We start from the raw sequence: 17,037 nt of genomic DNA on the forward strand, positions 1-17,037 counted from the left end.
AAGTTTTCCACAATTTTTTTACGCAGTCTTTCACAGATTGGAGAGCCTCTGCCCATCTTTACTTCTGAGAGACTCTGCTTCTCTAAGACAAAGCTTTTATAGCTAATCATGTTACAGACCTGATATCAATTAACTAATTAATCACTAGATGTTCTCCCAGCTGAATCTTTTCAAAACTGCTTGCTTTTTTAGCCATTAGTTGCCCCCGTGCCAACTTTTTTGAGACCTGTAGCAGGCATTAAATTTTAAATGAGCTAATTAAGTGGATAAAAGTGTAAAATTTCTCAGTTTAAACATTTGCTACGTTATCTATGTTCTATTGTGAATAAAATATTGGCTCATGTGATTTGAAATTCCTTTAGTTTTCATTTTATTAAAATTTAAAAAACGTCCCAACTTTTCCGGAATTCGGGTTGTATGTAGTATGAATGTGTGTAGCATGAATGCAATCCATACTATATTCGTCATGTTGTCAGTAGTTGTCCGGGTCTCCATTCAAAGCTGTGAATTTAACTAACATGCAAAATTGGAATATTACATAAAATGTGCGAATAAAGCTCAGTTTCCATCCAACGATTCAAAGAGAACAAAATCGTCACTTCCTGATAGACTGGCACTAAATAGCTTTTTCAGAAGTGGATGCCGCAGTCATTTAAGACAGTTCTGTGACTAGACACACTCGGTCGAGGTTTCTAAGGCTTGTGTTGATTTTGTAAATTATGTCACAATGGATGTCTTTACGAGTAGTCAACTTAAACACAGCTGGTAATGCCTTACAACTGTAACAGTGAAAATCTAATTGTGTCAATATATTGGATCTGTGCATGAGGTCTTAAAGGGACATCAGCCTAAATACACCTGCTGCTGTTTGTGTCATTAATGTTAATTAATCAACAGAGAAAATCACTGACTCTTCTTGACTGAATCACTTGAGATGTGTAAATAAAGATTAATGGATATTTATTTGATACTAACTACTATTAGACTTGCCTGAAAAACTTAAAGCACTGTTTATTTAACATGTATCTTTTTGTTCTATTGAATGTAATTGTGCTATTGTTCGTAATTTCTTTATTTGCTCTCATTTTTTATTGAATATTTTTTATTAAACTTTTCTTTAATAATGTTTATATTTTATTAGTCAGGCTAGCGGTCAGTGTTTCCAAGTCTGTGGTTTTCCCGTGAAATTTGGCCACTTTTAAACTGCTGTGGCCTGTTTTTTAGTCCATGGGTTGAAGCAAAATCCCCCAGCCCTCCAGAACCAGTTTCAACCAAGCTGTGGCTCCCTGAAATGCAATTTTGGAACTAATGTGATAGCTGCTTTGGTACTGAAAATGGATTGAGAAATGTATTCTGGTCATACAACACGACCAGACAGCATACTTTATTACTTGCTGTAACCATAGACAGTAAAAGAAATGGACACAGCGACCCCATTGGATTCAACGGAGACAAATGAAGTCAATTAGAAGCACGTACTTCGTGGGGGTCGAGCATATTGCCCAGACTCAAACTGAGCTTGATGACGTAGATGTCACGTGAGCAACCTGTAAGTCTCCTAATCGCTGTGCCAAGAGAAATCTGAATCACCCACCGAATCTTTCAGAGAAGGCGAGCGTGAACAGGAGCACATTTTGGTAAGTATTCTGATTAATGATCTCCCTTGACTTTATGCCTCCACGTCCACCCGATAGCCTCAGAGACAGTAAAAGATTGCCTGCGAGCTTCTCCTCCTGTCCATACGGTAATTTGACGCAATCGTTAGCCTATTTTTTTTTTTTTTTTTTTACAAAAACTGCTTCTAAGGGACCATAACGTAAGATACAAGGTAACGGAGCCTTTTATACATTTTCGTGTTTCTTCAGAAATAATTAATGGACAAATGGAGTCTTTAAACGTCTCAGATGTAAAGTTATTCGCTGTCAAAGTGACGCCAAAATGAATGGGAGTCAGTGGAATGCTAACAGCAGGTGGGGGTCCGCTAGCCAATGGCGGCACCCAGGGGTGCTTCAAAAAAAAAATGAAACCCTGCCCCCCTGCTGTAACACAGGATAGACACAAGATGCTGCTGTGGCATGACTGTTGAGGTAAGGCAGTGGGAGAAGCGGAGCATTACTGCCACCTACAGTTCTGGATGGAAATTAACACGAATCATAGTTGTAAATACAAGTTTAAAACAATTTGACCTTTTTAATACCATATAATGTTAATTAAACTTATACAATAAAAAATTCATAAAACGAATCATTAAAATGAATATTGCGTGAACACTCATCACATTCTCTCACTTTCTGTCTCTCTCTCTCTCTCTCTCTCTCTCTCTCTCTCTCACACACACACACACCCGGCGTGAATCTCAGCAGCAGTGCTCGCGGTACAATATGAGGTAATCCAGAGAGTTATTTTTACATGATTGAACTCGTTTAAGACCAGAGTGATTTTTCCCTCCTGTATGTATGTTCACGTGTGCGTAGCAGTGCTGCAGTTTATTTAATAAAGCACCTGAAACTGTGCTAGTCATATAGCTAGAGAGGGCTTACGGGGCTGAGAGTGTTTATATGGTTAATGACACCAAACACGAACATCAAAATACCAGGCATGTTTATTAGTCACAGCACGAGCTGAGATCGAGCAGTAATAGCGAGAGTAATAAGATTAAACCTTAGCTTTAGCACTCGGATGCTAAAAACACAGCTGTCATGCACGTGTGCGCATGCGCAGAGAACGATCATCCGTTACCTGCTCTAGAAATATGTATGTAAACACTTTATTAAGATATGAAATAACGCCGAATACTGCATTTTATTATGCTAGTATCGTTTTGGACTTTGGATAAGTGATACCTGTGAAAATGAGTCTGTATGTTTTCTTTAACAAAAATTCACCTTAGCAACTACAGTAAAACATTTGTTATTAATATCATCAAAAAAGATACAGGAATGAGTGTCTGAAAGAATACCATGTTTGAAGGAAATCCCTTCATTATAATTTTAGAGTACTACCAGTAATATTAAGTGCTGGATTTTTTAGCAAGGGTTGTTTTATAATTATTGTAAAATTTGTAAGAAATAATTATTACTCCAATTTATTTTAATTAGGTGCATTAGGGTGTGATCACGAGCTAAAAAAGGTCTCTTGTCCATTTTCAGTGTAGCACTTAGTTTTCATACAAAGCACTCAATTGCACTGTATGCTATTAAAATGATTGGATTTTGCTTCCAAAAATCACAGATCATGTTTGTCGCACACTTATTTTCATCTTAGCACAAGCTTAAAAGTTGAAACTAAAGAGGAATTCAGATGGCAGTCCTGTGTTTAACCAATCCGTGTGCTCTCAGAGAAGGTCTTTTCCACCTTTGACCAAAGTCTCTAGAGCATCTGACCCACACCAGATGAACAACCATGACACGGTTTTGAGAGGTTTAGCCCGTTCACAGTTCACCTGCTGTCGACTGAACGTCTGTGTATTTAACCTGTGAAGTCACTGTGGGTGTGTTTGTTTTATGCTGGTATCTGTGTGTGTTGGTCAGGCTGCAGTGAACGCGTGTGGGCCGTAATGAGCGGGAAGAGCCTCTTGCTGAAGGTCATTCTTCTGGGGGACGGCGGCGTGGGCAAGAGCTCCCTCATGAACCGCTACGTGACGGACCGCTTCGACTCGCAGTCCTTCCACACCATCGGCGTGGAGTTCCTCAACCGCGACCTGGAGATGGACGGGCGGCTGGTCACCCTGCAGATCTGGGACACGGCGGGCCAGGAGCGCTTCAAGAGCCTGCGCACGCCCTTCTACCGCGGGGCGGACTGCTGCCTGCTCACCTTCGCCGTGGACGACCTGCAGAGCTTCCAGAACCTGGGCTGCTGGAAGAAGGAGTTCATGTATTACTCAGACGTACGAGACCCCGAGCGCTTCCCCTTCGTGGTGCTGGGAAACAAGGTGGACAAGGAGGAGCGGGAGGTGGGCGAGGATGAGGCCCGGGCCTGGTGTGAGGAGAACGGCTGCTGTCCGTACTTCGAGACCAGCGCCAAGGACGACACGAATGTGGGGGCCGCTTTCGAGGCTGCTGTCCGGGGTGTCCTAGCCAGCGAGGACCCCACTGACCACACCCTGCTGAGCAGCTCTATCGACCTCCACGGGAACCGAAAAGTGGCTCGCTCGTCCTGCTGTTGAGATGCCTCTGAGAGCGTCAAGCTGTGAACTCTCTCTCTCTCTCTCTCTCTCTCTCTCTCTCTGTGTGTGTAGGTACAGGTCTGTTACCAAACAGTAAAGGTATTTTACACATATTTACACACCTAGCATATTCCATGAGGGTTTCCCAGTGAAGGCTTGTCTGCTCGGGGTGAGGTGTTTAATGAAAGCAGATCTAGCCTCCTTCAGTTGTAAATGGACCATCTTACTAAAGAGCTATTTTGCTGTGGTACTCGTTTTTCAGATATTTCAAAATACGAAGTCAGATATTGCAGAACTTTGTTACTGGTAATGTAATATTTAGTGCATCCAGAATAAAAGTTGTTGTTTACTTAATATATGTGTGTGTACTGTGTATACATAAATACACACACACACAGTATACATTTAGAAAATATTTAAATGTTTATACATTTATATTCTAATAGATATATAAATATGTTTAATTCATACACATAATGTAATTTTCTTAAATATATCATGCATGTGTTTGTATTTATATATACATAATAAATATACTCACTATATTATGTAAACGGGAACTTTAATTTTGGATGTGATACAGCATTAATAATGTTTGAGAGAAAGGGTATTGAAAGAAATAACGCAGTTGTCATTTATTTTGTTAATAAGTTATAATTTTGGGTGAAATAGGTCAGAGAACATATCCAGGTCATATTTCACTTCGAATTCAAAAGAGAAAAAAATATTAAAAAGACAATTAAACAAGATATTACATTTTAAATAAAGAAAACGAAGCTTGTTTTTGAGCCTGACATTATTTTCAGGGTAATTAAACACATTTAAACACAAATTGTTTTTAGCATAATGTGAGAAAAAACTCATGATGGTTATTGTAATATTGAAACAACTAAGAAACGTCTTTCTCCTTTATTTAAACTGTAAATTAGCTTCAGTTTTTGCTGGCTTTAACAATTATTAAAAATAACTGAAGCAATTATATGATGAGAAACCTTCACACTCTTCATCCGAGAATTTATTTAATTTTTTTTAATTCTGTTTGTTTGTTTATTTTGGGTTGAAATATGACCATGTCTTCACTAGATTCACTGTATTATGGTACATGTAGTAAATGCATTAAGCACAGCACTATTTTCAGACAGAAAAGGGAATTTTTCTATTGTAGCATTGAAAGATGAAGATTTTTTTTTCCATTTTTTTGTTCTTTTTTGTACTGTAAGGTACAGGGAGTTCGATGTTAAACAAAGATTTTGTTTCAGTTGTTATATCTGAGTGACATCTGTCTCAGCAAATGGCGCAGGAATCTGGCCTAGACAAATGTACAGATCATTTTCTGAAAGCATCTAAGAACATTCAAAAAGGCCTGCCTGTCATTTAATGGACGTCCACAGTGGCCTCACAGCCGATAACTGACTTCACGTTAGTCGTTTCCTCATTTTCAGCCCAATGTTGATCTGAAAGTAAAGCACATGGTACCCAGTTATCTTGCACTGACCTTTGACCGTGATTCGAGGGCACTTGTAGGTACTTATTTTACTTGTATCTTTTATAATATTGACTTATTTCCTTGTGCTTTCCTTAGAATATGAATGTTCTCATTGCCTCTTCGATGCATAGTGCTGCAAGTCTCATTACGACTAGAGAGACCCAGATCTGTGGTTTGGGCAGCTGATGTCCTGAAACGCTTCTGTCTCTTAATTTAAAGCATAACTTGTAGCTGTGTTTCTGTTTACAGACCTTTGCTTGCCTGCTGTCAAACACGTATGTTTGTTATTCATTGTGTGTAGCTGTTACTTTGTTTTTGTTGATGGACTTGCTCACATATCTGCTGCACACACATGTTCCCAGCGATTATTGGTACACTGTGAAATGGAAATAGATGCAACACTGTGTTTCTCATCCTCAAACTGCTGAACACGCAGGAGCGCATTGATTGCTCATATTGGAAAATCAGTATTTGTCTCTTTACTGATAGTGTTTTCCAGCAAATAAAGGTACACTAAAATCAGATGATGTGTTAAATCACAACAGGATGCAGAAGTGCACGTTTCAGTGTTACACAGATATCTGATTAATCTATCAAAAGGTCAACTTGATAAACAAACTAAAGCTTTATAATAAGCAGGTGATTCTCACAAAGAAATGTCCAGGTCATATTTCACCTCTAGATCAAAGGAAGTTATAAAATGCACCCTACAGTATATTTAGGACGGTTAATATTTTTTGCATTGTGACTGTTTTATGACAATTAAGCAAATTTCCCCTCATAATTCCCATTACCCTGGTACAGTAATGAGAATTTAAACACAAAAGTTTAATTTTACATGCATACACAAAAATAGTTTTTTTTTTCTTTCATGGAAATTTCACCTGGATGTTTTTTTTTTTTGTGAGAATCACCCGAGCTGTTTCCGCTCGAGCTGGTGTTGTAGCATTCCTGCCACACTATGATGTTTCAGTTCACAGGAGTATTGCATTTCCAGTCATAACCACGGTAGAGAATTGTGGGGGATGAATCGTGTCTAATTAAGGGCATTACTGCAATGAATGTACTGATTTTGTCACTTGTTATTGATTTGTATGAGGTTGATGCCCCACTGTTCAATGCCATATTATCCTGGGTAAGACTGTATTTACTGACATGCTAACAGACCAAATGTGTGGCGTTTTGTTACTGTTTCACATCATCTCCAGTGCAATAAGGAGGTCGAGGCTTCTTTTGTTCATAGATTTACTTTGCATGAATCCAACATGATGAATAAACAAACTGCAACAGCAATCATATTGTGTGGTTTATATATGCTGTCATGGTTTTCAACAGGTTAAACAAAATGCTCTTCCCTTTTTAACCAGGTAACATAATCTTCTCAACTGAAATATAGTTTATTTTACAACATCAAATCAATGCTTTCGGTATTCTCAGGAATAATACAATAACCAGACCTCTTGTAGTCAGCAGAAAGCGTGCACACGTCACACATCAGCTGTGTGAAGCACATAAGGAGAACAGAGACTTCCTCTGTGTGCATTGAACACTCCTTCTCTCTTCGCTCTTTAAAAACAAGCGGACAGTGAATCTATGAATAACAAAACACATGAATCATTGGTGAAAGGCACTGAGCTTTATTGTCTGCTAAACCTCCCAGACATCAGATTTTACAGAACCAAGAGACCAACAAACTTCAGCCAAGCAGCAGGTTAAAAGAAGAAATAAACGTAGTCTGTACAAAAAAAAAAAATGCTAATAAGCCCTTTAATGAATGACATGAAATTACTTATTAATTGGAAATTGAGCAAAAGAAAGCGTTATACAATAAGTACAATAATGTCCTGATAATTAAGAGTTACAAAACTACATCAACAGTTCACACGTTAATGGAAAAACAGTTATTTGTCGTAGTCACGTTGTTCCAAACCTGTATGACTAATTCATCCCTGTAACAAAAAGGAGATATTTTGAAGAATGTTCATGCTGCCCATTTTTTTACAGCGATAAAACATGCTCTAAGAACAAAAAAGCACCATGAAAAAGTGTAGTCTGTATGACTTGTGCACCACATTTAGAGCCATCGATGAGTCAGTACAACAGGTTTAATATCAATGATGCCAAATTTGTTTACGAGGAAGCACAGATGACATTTTACAACTATGTTGAAAAGCATGTTTTTTAAAGGACAACAACAATTTGAGTTGCCTTGTGATGTAGTGCACTAGTCACACATATTCAATTTTGTGAGGAGATACGGGTTTGGAAAGACACAAGGACGAGTAAACCAAAAATAATTGTATCTACAGAAAACAAACTAAATTATCTACGGCTGATAAGGCTGCTTTTTTCCATTTTTGTTTTCTTCCCAAGTGTCTTTCACTCTCAGTTTTCAGTGAGATATCCCAGCCACGAAACACTATTAGGCTTTTATTCAAGCAGCTGAAAAGTCCCAGAAGCCTCTTTGTCCGTGGGCGATATCTTCTGACGCATACACTGACACCGAGCATGGGATTGTGCCGGGGCATTCCTCTCACCAAGAGGGCTGATCCATTGTTTCAGTCCTTTTCTCAGTCCTTTAAAGAGGCTGTGAGAAAAACAGCACTGGGGTCACAAGAAAACAGCATGCATCGCTGTCTCTCTCCATGACCACCAGATGTGAGGGATGGTTACCATGGAAACCAGCTCCCTCCGCCATGAGATTGAAATTCAAGCATAAAAAAAAAACGTATTTCTACCCGATTATAATTTTTATTTGCATTTTTTAAAAGGCAGATTTCAAGCTTGTAAATCTTTATAAAAAAAAAAGTAAAATAGAGTCAGGAAATTGTGTTGTGTTGATGAAGAAGATGCTCCAATAGTGTGCTGTTATTTAGCGTAGAACAGAACAGACGTTAACAGCGTGGACCGATGCCTTTCCTCCCCAGATACCGCAGGACTGCAGAGTTATAGGTGGTGGACACAGTGAATGTGAGCTGAAGAGAGAAAACATAATAAACATGAATATGAAAACCATGGAGAAAACCCAACCCACAATGCTAGGTGTTTGCCAAGGTGTTACTAAGCTTTTACTGGTGTTCTACATGTTTGAAACAAAAATCATATCACATTGTGGCTACTGGGGTGTTGTTAAGTGGCTGCTCAGAGGTACAGAGTGGTTTTAACACATTGCGGTGCAGTTTTTACAGTGTTCGGAGCGGTTGGCAGGGTGTAGCAGTGCGGTCACTAAAATATTCTGAAAGCTTTTTACAATTTCTAGGGTGTTCTGTGTGTTTATTAGGTTTTTGCTAAGAGATTTTGAGTGTTATCACTTTGCATGTGGGGTGTTCTGTGTTGCTAGGATCTTTTGCGCTGTTGTTAGGGAGTTGCTATGAGGTTGTGGTTGAGTTTAGCTCAATTGAATGAAAATTGTTTAACCCTTATGCGTTGTTGGGGGACGTTTTCGTCTACTAGGGGGTAAAGTTGAGTCTTATTTTGGACATAACTTTCTCTGTGTTGCAGCAAATGGAATGATTTTTGGTGACAAATCTTATTTTGACACGTATTTTGGGGAAATGCTTTGAAAATTTTCAAAAACTCAACAATAAACTGTGGGCAAATGCACTACCCTTTCGTTATGTTCGGGATGAAAACATCCACTAAATTAAACTGCTGTAAAAATGTATCCGATAAATATTTTTTTCAAACTTCTTTGATTAAATCTATTAATCAACCTCAGTCTTGGATCAAAGCTACCAAATGTTTAAAAAAAAAAAATCCAAGATTTGAACTCTTTAATTGCCAAGTTCATAAATTATTTGGGGGAAACAATACACAAAATGACTTATTTTCAATATAAAAAGTGATTGTGGCTGGATATTTTTTTACCTTTTACCTTTGGCATGTCAAGGATAAGTAACAACATTGGGTTTGATGCATTGTTAGTTTTTGTGCAACATTAGATTTAAATTTTTTCTCCCTCATTTACTGTTCATGGTTGTTTTTTCCCCATTGACTTCCATTGTAATGAAATTTTTTGATTGCAAAGCCATGACACCATATAATCATGCATTCTTGATTGTTGGTGGTTTTCCCTGTTGGGAAGAGGTAAAATTTGTTATTTTTACAGTTGATCACTAGGTGGGACCATTAACCCTTTGGATAGGCCCGTGCAAAAAAAAGCTTAGTTTCTGGCTTGTACATGGAGTTATATGGAGTATCCAGCCACAATTACTTTTTATATTGAAAATAAGTCATTTTGTGTGTTTTTTCCCCAAATCAGTGACATCATTTATGAACTTGGCAATTAAAGAGTTCAAATCTTGGATTTTTTAAAAACATTTGGTAGTTTTGATCAGAACTGAGGTTGATTAACAGATGTATGCAAAAAAAAAAGATCTGATACATTTTTACAGTAGTTTAATTAAGTGGATGTTTTCATCCCAAACATAACAACAGGGTAGTGAATTTGAAAAAAACGCACAAAGGTTAAGCTGAAAAACACAATCATCCTAGTTATTTCTAACCACGACGGACAACAATAAATCACAGCCAAGCCCAACAAGAGGTTAATAAATGCAGGAACGGGATTCCTCGACACCTACAGGAATGACGTAATGAGAACACACTTTGATTGTGTTCTGTTCTGGACACTCACCAGAGCCAAGACTGTCATCCCCGCTCCAGCGAAGGCAGCGATGAAGAGATCATAGATCAGGAGAAACTGAAAAACAAGTTAGAAGCGTGACATCCTAAACTCTCACTGTGCAGCTAGAAAGTTTGATCTTGGTTTTGGATTTGACGAGGCTTTGAGGAAAGCTTTCTAAAGAAGGAAGACACTGAATCCTCCATTGCCCGGGGGCACATCTTACCTCTCTTGTCTTGCAGACATTAGACAGGGTCATCCCACAAGCCTTTCCTGGTACTGCGCTCCATGGAAGTAAACCTTAGAGACACAGAAACAAAAACACAGTGTAAGAGCATGAAAAAGATCAAGGCAAAATGATGTTGTATTGAAATTTGTGTCAGTATAAATAACATCACATTAAGAGAACAGACTTTAATATTTTAAGGCCAGAAACATATGCAGACATTTAACCAAGTCAACAGTGCTGTCACATGTGGATTAATAACAATAATGCTGTCCGTAATAGAGGAAACATCTTTTAGCTTATATGTTAAGCTCTTAAAAATGTCCTCTGTATAATTTATATTCATATGGTTTTGAAAAACATTCATTTTCAAGAAATTTTGAAGTTAATGTCAATCAAGTAATTGTACACATCTTAATCTTAATTAAGGTGAGAAATATTTGTAATCATTATTATTAATTCATCTAAATAATTAGATTTTCAGGGATTTACAACATATTATATTTTTCAACTAAAATTAACCTCAATGTGTAAATTAAGAGACAGTCTTTATGATTAAATTTCATCATTTACATTAATGTGTATATATATATATATATATATAAATCTCAATGTAGAAAAGGTGTATTGAAATCCGTCTGATGGCATTTTGATGTATTTTTTTGATAAATAAAAATTTTAATTAAATTAAATAAATGTGTTGTTTTGTTTGGTTAGAGTCACATGGTATTTATCGCTCAGACAACAAAAAATAATTACTAACAATCATTTGCACACATTCCAATTTCCAGAATAAACTATGTAAAATAGGTCGCCATTGAGCTTGTCTGAGTTCATTATGATATGCAAGACAAAAAAACTTTTGAGAGGAGAGGAAATTCACGTTTTCTTGTGAATTTATGATATAGCACTAAACTGTCCATGATGTGAACCACTGGAACCACAGGCATCTGTCATACTATTATCCCTCACTAATTAAGAAATTATTACAAAATCAGAAAAGATAATAAGAAAATAAGTTAATATAAAGATTTTACTTTAATTGGGAAGCCTCTCTACATTGAGAAGCACCTGTATTCCTCCTGCACCTTTACTGAATAGACTAGAACACTTTGCTATCATTAATGGAAGTGCATTAGCATGGTTTAAATCGTATTTATATGACCGCCATCAGTTCGTAGCAGTGAATGAAGATGTATCATATCGATCACAAGTGCAGTATTGAGTACCTCAAGGCTCAGTACTAGGGCCGCTACTCTTCACGCTTTACATGTTACCCTTGGGAGATATCATCAGGAAACATGGTGTTAGCTTTCACTGTTATGCTGATGATACTCAGCTCTATATTTCTTCGTGGCCCAGTGAAACACACCAATTTGAAAAACTAATGGAATGCATAGTCGATATAAAAAACTGGATGACGAGTAATTTCTTACTGCTAAATTCTAAAAAAAAGTAGTTGTTAATTATAGGACCTAAAAACTCCGCTTGTAATAACCTAGAACACTGTCTAAGACTTGATGGTTCCTCTGTCAATTCTTCGTCATCAGTTAGGAACCTAGGTGTGCTATTTGATCGCAATCTTTCCTCAGAAAGCCACGTTTCTAGCATTTGTAAAACTGCATTTTTCCAACTCAAAAATATATCTAAATTACGGCCTATGCTCTCAATGTCAAATACAGAAATGTTAATCCATGCATTTATGACCTCAAGGTTAGATTATTGTAATGGTTTATTGGGTGGTTGTTCTGCACGCTTAGTAAACAAACTACAGCTAGTCCAAAATGCAGCAGCAAGAGTTCTTACTAGAACCAGGAAGTATGACCATATTAGCCCGGTCCTGTCAACACTGCACTGGCTCCCTATCAAACATCGTATAGATTTTAAAATATTGCTTATTACTTATAAAGCCCTGAATGGTTTAGAACCTCAGTATTTGAATGAGCTCTTGTTACATTATAATAAAGACCAGGACAACTAGAGCCCCAGATACAGATCCCCTGTAAAGACCTTGTCTCAGAGGAGCACCAGGACAAGACCACAGGAAACAGATGATTCTTCTGCACAATCTGACTTTGCTGCAGCCTGGAATTGAACTACTGGTTTCGTCTGGTCAGAGGAGAACTGGCCCCCAACTGAGCCTGGTTTCTCCCAAGGTTTCTTTCTCCACTCTGTCACCGATGGAGTTTCGGTTCCTTGCCGCTGTCGCCTCTGGCTTGCTTAGTTGGGGTCACTTCATCTACAGCGATATCGTTGACTTGATTGCAAATAAATGCACAGAGACTATTTAAACTGAACAGAGATGACTTCACTGAATTCAATGATGAACTGCCTTTAACTATCATTTTGCATTATTGACACACTGTTTTCCTAATGAATGTTGTTCAGTTGCTTTGACGCAATGTATTTTATTTAAAGCTGATATAAATAAAGGTGACTTGACTTGACTGAATTATGCAGTGATCTCAACCATTTTCGAAATTCAATGATATGTGAAATCAAGCTTGCCAAACTATAAGTGTGAGAAAATATCTGAGCATCAGGACAATTCAAAAGATATCGGAACATCAGCAAGACATACAGAGCTGTGAAATCAAATCTCTAAGCTGTCAAGAGACAGAAAAGATATGATAAATGTATTGTGGGGTCATTACCGTACTGTCTGGCATCAATGCACAGCTGGTTGATGCTGGAGGGCGTTTCAGAGAGGACGCTGATAGTGCGACATGTGTTTGCCATGTTGTAAAAAAAGTAGACAGGAAGCGAAGAGAGAGAGAACACCAGCAACCAGATCACAACCAGGAAATATGTGATTACAATGAACTGTGGAAGAAATGCATACATATATCAGTTTGCTGCATTTTATTTTAAATGAAGAGTTCACTCAAAAGGAAAAAAATGCATTTATTCATACTCAAAAGAATGCAATTCACCAGATTTAACACAGATGATGACACTTAACTAAACACAGTGCACTGATTTTGAATATACGGAAGTGCAAATGAGATATGAAAGCTGGAAATACTCAGTGTCTTCAAGATCAACATTTTGAAACTTGATAGTCTCTGATAACTATACGTATTGAAATGTGCAATGAGCATATTCTTTCAAATTTCTTCTTTTGCTTAAAGGAAGAAAGGCATACATGTTTGCAACAACATGAGGATGCAACATTTTGTAATGTAGCCAATGCAAAGTGAAACTCGCACTGCACATCACTCACCGTTGTGCTGAGACAGCGCCCACATACTGTACTACGGAATTCTCCAAATGACTGCCGGACTACACTGGTGGTGTAAAAACCTTCAGCCAGCAGGACTATACAGTACAGGAAGAAGAAGGAGGCCAGGCCATAAATGATGTACTGAAAATACTCAATACTACAGGAGACAGAGAGAGAGAGAGAGAGAGAGAGAGAGAGAGAGAGAGAGAGACGTTTGCGAGAAAAAGATGTTAAAATGACTGATCATTCTACACAAAAAAAGCATTTTTTATTGTGTAGCTTGATATTATGGGTAAATAAAGTGAAAATTGAAATAGATTCATCTGGACTGAACATATATGATGAGAGAGATGCTACTGGCACGCACAGGTACGCTAGGGTGATGTAGTCCTGATGCTCACGGGTGAAGTACTTCTCGATAAGTCTTTCGCTCTCTGTAAGGGCCTGATTTCCACAGCAGCAGAACAGAGCAACGCCAGAGAAACACAGCAGAGTGGCCACCAGAGAGACGTATGGTACTCCTCCCAGACAGCGCATACAGCATTCATAACAACCTGAGATCCACAACAAAAGCATATGAAGGATCAGTTTGTCATTTCTGATGACTTATCATATCTGACGTTTAGAAATTGCACATTGCCACAAGGATGTGTATTAGGCCCTCTGCTGTTTTCCTTATACACGTGGCCACTTCTAGACAAGATGACAATTCTAAATTATCCAAGTTAAAAAATGGCAACCATTATTTGCCAGGGAAAAAAACACACACACAAGAAAACACCAAACACCATCATGTTAATACACAACTAAAATAATAATGTTTTCATCTCGGGATGCTTGTCCCATGTGTTACTACAGACTTCACCAGCTCCAGTTCGGACCTAGCCTCAACCGCAGATGACGGCAACGATAGACAGACTTACAAGACTGCAATAATATTATGCTTATATTGCAATGACTACAATCATAAGCTACATTTACTTTTTTAATAATGCGTTGAAAGATGTTTCCTGTTTAACGGAGCACATGACTTGTACTATCTAAGAGCTGAATATTTTTATCACATGACATTATTTTGTAGGATGAACTCCGAGGTTTTCCTCTAACACCTCACAACTTATGACTTGTGGCTGTTCACTGGGGCTCAATGAAATTTAAGAAATATGCTTTGCAAGAAGGGCTGAACTGAATTAAAAAACAGCAAGAGCAGTGTTGCCATGCATATCAACCATTGACATTCGTTTCCTTTTTATACAGCAGCAGCTGCAGTGAAGTGTGTGAGTCTGGGTGGATCGGTGTGAGCGGGCATTCTTCCTCCATCCGTATCATGTGCTGCTGATGGGGATGGCCACGGAGCTGGTCTGTACCACGGCATGGAGAGTGTGAGAAAATATGGAGAACCAAGAGCCAGAGTATCTTTCTGTGGCTGCACTGACAATAGCCTTTGTCTCAATGCAACACAAGGGACAGCAAAGACAAGCTAACAAAGAGCCAGTGCCACCTCAGCCCCCTACCGACTGAATGAAATGAGCATAGGGGAGGAACTAGAGTGAATATAGAGGGTAATGCTGCGCACAAGCATCGATGGCATGCTGATGGCTGAAATCCAACTTGGGCTCAAACCGTTTGATTTATATAAACAGAGGAATGTCTGGTTCATTTTGGGTTTTGTTGACATCATTGTAGATTTTTTTTTATCATAGTGTGCAATAATAAAATTACTGTGAATCAGCAGTAGCATGTTATAAAAGGTTAAGTGGCAAAACATTAATTTTTTTTAACAACAAACACTTTTGCATCACTGACATAAAAGCTGCTGAATTAATAATATTTTAAAATGTTAAAATAGAAATCTGCAATTTTAAATTATAATAATATATTATAATATTAATGTTTTTACATTAACATAATACACTTCTTCCAAAAATACTTGAAAATTTTACAGTCCCCAAACTTGGTTAAACTTAGTAAGTTATAACAGAAGAGACAAAAGAACAAAGAAAAAATATACAATTTTCAAGAAAGACAAAAAATTATTTCACACACACACACACACAAGGAATAATAAAAAAAGTCTTAAAAAAGTGATCATAACACATAAATGCTGTACTTACCCATGACTGTAGGCAGCAGTGCTGTGCTTGTGTGTAATGTCCCTGACTGCTCTCTCAGTGAACACAGCTGAAGACAGACTCTGTCCAACCTCAAGAAACAATGAGTCTTTTCAATGGCCTGCTCGAACGGTTCAAGGAGCAGACTGACAGGGTCATGATGCAAAAACATACCAAAATGTTCGCTTGAAAAAAGTGCCACTGCTATGCTTTAAGATGCAAAGTGTTTAATAAATAATTACAGGCCGCTTTTAGCTCAGTTATATAAACGACTTGAGAATTTTGCTCATTCTATGATTAAGTTAAAAGTTGACTTTTAAAGAAAATTCTAATGTGTTGGTAATTTAATGTGCTCAAATTGTAATTCAATGTCTTGTGTAGAACTCAAAACTATATAACTCTGGTTAAAAAAAGGTACTGCTAATGGGTTAAAATCTTGTTTTGTGTCTCTATACCACAGAAGACTCACTGCTGACCTCCAGTGTTCACACGTGTTGGTCAAAACTGAGATAATGATACTGAGTGAATGCTCTCCACACATAGTACATGTTCATAAAGTACTTTCACTTCAAATGTGCACAAGCCCAGCCTCAACCCATTCAGAAGTGCTAGTGCTTACATAGAAACCTATACTGTATATACATAGTTGCAAGAAAGAAAAGCTAATTTTCAAGAAAAACCTCAAGATGTACGTGGATATACTTGGACTTTTTATATATATAAAATAAGTGAGGTTCCCTTTCAGTCGGTCACTCTCGACGCCACGTCGGTGACCGACGAATATGGGATATCGCTTCGATAGACCAATCTACTTCGAGTGTAAACTAAACGAGCCAATGCACATTGGCATGCAATTATTGCATCCAGCTGCCGCTGATCACTGCGTGAGTATAAGAGGGCAGCAGGTGCAATGCATACCAGCTTTTCGATTAGTACCGAGCGTTAGTATCGCTCTGCTCAACTGTGTCTGCTGTGAACTACGAGTTCAGCACGCTCTCGGAAGCTTCGTGTGTTGGCGAGACGGCGCTTCAGCGGCGGTCGTTCCTGTGTCGAGTGGATTGCACACTTCAGGCTGCATTACCCCTGTCCTGTTGCAAACGGCCAATTCCCCTGTGCGCCTCAGCACTAAAAGAGCATTTCCTAAAGAGCAAATTTCTCTAAAAGAGCTTCACGGGTGCGTCTTTGTAAAGACGACGGATCGT

The 17,037-nt window shown here is 38.1% G+C and overlaps 2 protein-coding genes across 2 annotated transcripts; one reads left to right on the forward strand and one right to left on the reverse strand.

The window, feature by feature from the left end:
* The first annotated feature begins 2,329 nt into the window (after positions 1-2,329).
* On the forward strand, positions 2,330-4,225 carry LOC132114039 (ras-related protein Rab-9B-like). Its single transcript, XM_059522160.1, has 2 exons — positions 2,330-2,386; positions 3,531-4,225. Exon 2 carries the CDS (start codon positions 3,557-3,559, stop codon positions 4,163-4,165), a length of 609 nt encoding a protein of 202 aa, XP_059378143.1. The 5' UTR covers positions 2,330-2,386; positions 3,531-3,556; the 3' UTR covers positions 4,166-4,225.
* A 4,155-nt stretch (positions 4,226-8,380) lies between these two features.
* On the reverse strand, positions 8,381-16,362 carry LOC132114040 (myelin proteolipid protein-like). Its single transcript, XM_059522161.1, has 7 exons — positions 15,839-16,362; positions 14,092-14,278; positions 13,725-13,881; positions 13,156-13,324; positions 10,502-10,575; positions 10,288-10,353; positions 8,381-8,626 (listed from the first exon to the last, which is right to left on the reverse strand). The coding sequence occupies exons 1-7, from the start codon at positions 16,005-16,007 to the stop codon at positions 8,546-8,548; spliced, it is 903 nt and encodes a 300-aa protein (XP_059378144.1). The 5' UTR covers positions 16,008-16,362; the 3' UTR covers positions 8,381-8,545.
* Between the last annotated feature and the right edge of the window lie 675 nt (positions 16,363-17,037).

This window comes from Carassius carassius, chromosome 33, assembly GCF_963082965.1.
Source record: "Carassius carassius chromosome 33, fCarCar2.1, whole genome shotgun sequence".
NCBI classification, from domain to species: domain Eukaryota; kingdom Metazoa; phylum Chordata; class Actinopteri; order Cypriniformes; family Cyprinidae; genus Carassius; species Carassius carassius.

Coding starts and splice junctions, on each gene's coding strand:
- LOC132114039 (XM_059522160.1), top strand. CDS start 3,557: ATGAGCGGGAAGAGCCTCTTGCTGAAGGTCATTCTTCTGGGGGACGGC.
- LOC132114040 (XM_059522161.1), bottom strand. CDS start 16,007: ATGTTTTTGCATCATGACCCTGTCAGTCTGCTCCTTGAACCGTTCGAG. Junction 14,279..15,838: donor ACTGCTGCCTACAGTCATGG/GTAAGTACAGCA, acceptor TGTGGATCTCAG/GTTGTTATGAATGCTGTATG. Junction 10,354..10,501: donor ATGTCTGCAAGACAAGAGAG/GTAAGATGTGCC, acceptor CTTGTTTTTCAG/TTTCTCCTGATCTATGATCT.